The 5,496-nt window shown below is 37.7% G+C and overlaps 1 protein-coding gene across 1 annotated transcript; it reads left to right on the plus strand.

Moving 5' to 3' along the window:
- The first annotated feature begins 3,901 nt into the window (after nucleotides 1-3,901).
- On the plus strand, nucleotides 3,902-4,840 carry LOC126080744 (olfactory receptor 1013-like). Its single transcript, XM_049891921.1, has one exon. It carries the CDS (start codon nucleotides 3,902-3,904, stop codon nucleotides 4,838-4,840), a length of 939 nt encoding a protein of 312 aa, XP_049747878.1.
- Nucleotides 4,841-5,496: the final 656 nt, after the last annotated feature.

Genomic DNA, 5,496 nt, shown 5'->3' on the forward strand with positions numbered 1-5,496 from the left:
GCTGGCTGCCACATCTTTACCCCAAGGAGCAGCTGGTGGGTTTTAACCGCCTACATTTCAGTTAGCAGCAGAGAGCTTAACTGCGGTTCTACCAGGGCTCCTTACCTTGAGGGTAGAAACTACATTTTTTTTTTAACCAGTGGCAATCCTAGTTAGGTGGAGGACACACACACACACACACACACACACACACACACACACCCTTTGATTTTAAATGAATGACCAAAACTACTTTATTGGAATAGACCATGTTACAGATTAAGTTCTCAAAAGTTTCATCTTTCCTCTAAATAGTGACTTCAAGATCAGTTTCCTTCCAGTTTTGATGCCCTCAAATACAATACGTGGCCACCATCGTTTGGCAAAAGAGGATGGATTATTCTGTATGGAATTTTACAGCCAGAAACAGAAATGATGTAGTTCGATTTTGTCCATATCCCATTGGCCAGAATGTAACCACACGGCCTTGGCTTAAATACAAAGGATGCTGGGAAATGTAGTCACATGAATTTCAATAACAGCAAACCAATAACCCACTGCTGTGCAGTCGATTCCGACTCACAGCTACCCTATAGACCAGAATAGAACTTCCCCATAGAGTTTCCAAGGAGCGCCTGGCGGAATTGAACTGCCAACTTCTTGGTTAGCAGCCTAGCACTTAACCACTACGCCACCAGGGTTTCCGAATTTCAATAACAGTGCCCAGTAAGAGTAGGGAAGGGAAGGGAAGGGAATTTCTTATATTTTCTCCCAGTATTGTTACCACTAGGAAGAAGATGCTTGTGGAACGAGTAGAAGGCACTTGGCATTCTAAGGTAATGCATGAGATTTTGGATTTCAGGGGATATTCTAATACAACGACTATATTCATGCAAATAAGCATTGTGTTCAATTAATCTGGGGGGAAAGGACAATAAATCACAATATGGATGAAAAATAAAAACAGTCATAATGTAATGAAACCATATTATAATTATACTTCATGAAACAGAATAAGGATTTCTTTCCTATAATAATTGGTGAAGAAAGCTAAAGTGTCCCCAAATGTCCTCTCTTCAGGCCTTATTTCCTCTTTTAGGGAAGCAAGGAATTAGAGGTATAGGGGATGTCTACTTGGGAGATGTTTTCATTCTCACAAAGTCTCTGCAGCTGGGGCAAACTGTGGTCTCTGCTGTTATCATTCAGGGGCAGCATTAGTCCTCAGAGTAGGTCAATGTGTAGAAAACTTAAAATAGGTCAGTATTTTCATCATCTCAAAGTGCCTCATTTTCTATATTAGGCAGTTCCTGACATAGAAGCTCCTTGAGAGAGGGAGTGCAATTACATATTCCTATGGGATAATACTGTACGTTTATCATTAATATATGATTCAAGAAGTATCTGAGAAAGCTGTCAAACTACACTGTATAGAGAACAGGTGCGTTAAGCCGTGAGAGGAACTGAGAGATCAGTAAGAGGTCAGCTCCTTTCTGTGTGATCACTCCAGAGGCAGCTACTTCTAAAAGAGGCTTCCTGGCAAAGGAAGATGTCTGATAGATGGGGAGGAGGTATTTTGTGAGGAGAAAGCTTCTTAGCATCCCTCAAATTCAATGAGAAATGCAGCTAGCTTTAAGTCCATGAAGTCATGGCAAATAAATGTAGCTCAAAAAAACTAACCCTTGATTCTACATACATAAGAGTACTAATAAATATATCATGTATTATACTTCCCTCATTCTCTTCATAAGGAAAAAAAAACTCTGGAGAAATGGTTTTTTGAAGTTAGTGTCAAGAATGGTAATGTTGCCTGGTTTTTTGATTGTGGGTTTCTTTTTCTTTTTTTGGTCTTACTGACACTGCTAACTGTACATGTGGGCTGTGGAAATTTTGAGTCAAACTTGTGGTCTGCCCAGAGCAGTGAATAGGAGTTCATGTGTGATTTTGTGTAGGTTTTATCTGTGCTTCCATTTCATGTACTGTTCTTATTTTTGCTTTTCACATCTTTTGAAAATATGGTACTTACCTGTATGCTATGTCTCATAGTAAGCTAACTTAAATCCTTTTTAATTTGTATAACCTTTGATACATATATATTCATATATGTATATATTTATACTTATATTTATTTTATACTTTAATAACTCTAGAGGAGAAAAAGAGAGGCTAGAGGAGAACTGTCCCTTGAAATTTTAACTCCCAGTTTGGCCTTTGTAAGCAAACTCGGCAATTGCCCAGCTGGTGTAAAATCTCCACAAAAGGAAAAAATAGTTCTTACAAGAGAAAACTTGAAGCTCTGGAAGTCATATCATGCGTACATTTGGAAATCCTTGGGATTTAAAGCAAGTATATCTGAGGGAGTATTTGACATGAGGGAATCATAAAATTTTAGTGAATGTAATTCTCAGTTTTTAACATCAATAGTTTAAAGTGCTTTCTAACATGTGATCTCATTTGAATCCATAAAGTCTCACAGAACTAAGAAAGGCAGGTGAGAAAGAAGAGCTCTGTAGGAACTAAGAAAGTCAGGTGAAAAAGTAGAGTTTCGTAGGGGGCAATTTTAATTAAACTACGATCAAACAAATATCTCTGGATATGCTTTATTAAAAATGACCTTAGCACCTACAACTTTGAAATACGAAGGGAACTTAAACGTTACTTATTCTAACCCTTTTTTTGGTTGTTATGAACAAAGTCTACTTTAACAATAATTATGGTATTAAAATGTGTTTTAAAAATTGAAAATTATATATTTTTACCATTCTAGTGACTCAACTCGATGACAACTAACTATGACAACCACTGTAGTGGAAAGAAATAGTCTTTCATCAAATAGATGAAGTTCCAAGAGAACATTCTTTACTTTTCCAGCTCAATTTTAAGTCCATAATCATGCATAATGGCCAAAGTAAGATTTTTTTTTCCCCAGTATATGAGGTTTTCAAGTCATGGACCTATTAGCAAAAATTTAACATCATTTGCCAACCCAGAACACTGGCAGTTACAATATAGCTCTCCTTTGATTGTGGTAGGTTGTAGCAGGGGTCCTCTGGGCTGTAACACAGAAGCTGAGATGGCCCTTCCCCCATTGTAGGCAATAGTCCAATCTCCTACTTTTACCTCTAAGGACTTTCAGAGGCTACACTCCGTAACTCCCTAAAACCATTCATTTAGCCAGCTTTTAAAAAGGCGCTTAATTCTGTAGAAAATAGAACCAACATTATGAACGTAATTATTCTGCAATTAGTGTCTTCACTTCTCTTCAGAGTATATTTGGGGATTATAAAAGTAACCATGGCTCAAATTCCAGTTATCTAAGTAAATTTAGTCTTTTGTCCAACAATTACAGGATTTCTCCTCTATGACAAACTTAGTGCTTGGTGTTGGGGATTAAAAGATGAATGTAATGTGCTTATTGATTGCCTTCAAGAATACCACAGTTTAGTGGACTACCAAAGATATTTCAAAATTTAGTTAGAATTATAAGATGAAGCTTCTCTGTTCAATTCTCTGGAAAAAGACAAAGGACTCAAAGACATGAAGAATTATCAGAGCATTCTTTCAAACTCTCTTTTTTACGTCCTTTGCATGCTCTTCAATCACCGTGAGATCAGAAGAGTAAGCTCTTCAAATCACACCCCAAAAGGAAAAAAATTTAGATTAAAAATACAAGGTGATACACACTACGTTAGATGCACAGTAACTGAGCTCTTAAGACCATAGCATAGAACAGGTTTCCCAGTTATGCAAAAAGGAGTACCACTTGGGTCAGTAGGAACACATCTCGCAAAGAACAATATATGTGAATTAGCTGGTTTTCATTTTCTAAAATGGCAAATTAAGAGAAGGACATGATGCTTATATATTAATTTATGATGTATTTATTAATCTGTTCACAGAAAAGGACCATTGAAATCCAAACGCAATGGAAGAGAAAAATTTCACTAAAGTGAGGGAGTTCATACTTTTAGGGTTCACAGCTGACTCAAGGTTACAGAGGGTACTCTTTTTCATCTTCCTCATCATTTATGTCATCAGTCTCTTAGGGAACATCACCCTGATTTCTCTGATCTGTGCTGCTGATTCACAGATCCACACACCCATGTATTTCTTCATTGGGAACTTCTCATTCCTGGATCTCTGGTATTCCACTGTCTACACCCCGAAGATCCTAGTGACCTGCATCTCTGAGGACAAAAGCATCTCCTTTGCTGGCTACCTGGCTCAGTTCTTCTTCTCTGCTGGACTGGCATATAGTGAGTGCTACCTGTTAGCTGCCATGGCTTATGACTGCTATGTGGCCATCTCCAATCCCCTGCTTTACTCCCAAGCTATGTCCCCAAGGTTATGTACCAGTCTTGTTGCAGCTTCATACCTTGGTGGCTTTATTAACTCAACAGTCATCACTAGTGAAACATTTACTCTGAACTTCTGTGGCAACAATATCATTGATGATTTCTTCTGTGATCTTCCCCCACTTGTAAAGTTGGCATGTGATGTGAAGGACAGTTACCAGGCTGTATTATACTTCATACTTGCCACCAATGTCATTACTCCCACTGTACTCATTCTTGCCTCCTACCTCTTCATCATTGCCTCCGTCTTGAAGATTTGTACCACGCAAGGCCGCCTCAAGGCCTTCTCCACTTGTGGCTCTCACCTGACAGCAGTCACCTTGTACTACGGCTCCATTCTCTTCATTTACTCCAGGCCAAGCACTAGCTATGCCCTGGAACGAGATAAAGTGGTGTCAGTGTTCTATACCGTGGTGATTCCAATGTTGAACCCCTTGATCTATAGCTTAAGAAATAAAGATGTCAAAGATGCCCTGAAGAAAACGTTAGACAGAGCAAAGTTTTCCTAAGGGAAAATACTTGGTAAGCAATGGCTATTTTTTAACAAGTTAACTCCATATCATTTTTATCAGATTGTACTTTTAGAAGTAAAGTTAAAGAAGCGGGCAAAGAAAGAAACAAAAAGTAATTGAATAATATAGAAACACCACTTTGTATTTGTCTTTTTAAGTCATGTACTAATGTATTTCAGTATACTTTTAGAATAAATGGGACAGGGACATTTGGAAAAACTCTATCTGCTAGCTTAGGACGGAGTCTATTCGACTGCTAGGATTCTGAAAAAGCTAAAAAGAAAGCTGATTTTTTATTTTCACTTGAAAGTTCATAAATTGTCTGTGTATAATATTTTAATATGTAATTGGGAATAATACAGTTGGTTTTGGAATAATTGTCCAATTTAGGTTGATTAAATGTCTTGCTTCAAGTCCTATAGCCAATGAGTGAGAAAGGAGGAATGTAAACCTAGCAATCTTAACTCCAAAGGTCTTTATCCTGCTTGTTGGGAGAGAGTGCTCTAGAAAGTAGTAAATAAAATACTTGCTGTAAAAAGGCCCTAGAAACAAGTTTGTTTTTTTCTTTTCTGATTCTGATTCTTGACTTGCCATGATAGAAAGATGACAAGTCTCATTGGCAGTAGCATATGAAGGAACAAACACCTTTAGAG

Source organism: Elephas maximus, chromosome 7, assembly GCF_024166365.1.
Source record: "Elephas maximus indicus isolate mEleMax1 chromosome 7, mEleMax1 primary haplotype, whole genome shotgun sequence".
In the NCBI taxonomy this organism is placed as follows: Eukaryota; Metazoa; Chordata; class Mammalia; order Proboscidea; family Elephantidae; genus Elephas; species Elephas maximus.

Bases quoted from the DNA above. Each gene is read 5' to 3' on its own strand.
- LOC126080744 (XM_049891921.1), top strand. From the start codon at position 3,902: ATGGAAGAGAAAAATTTCACTAAAGTGAGGGAGTTCATACTTTTAGGG.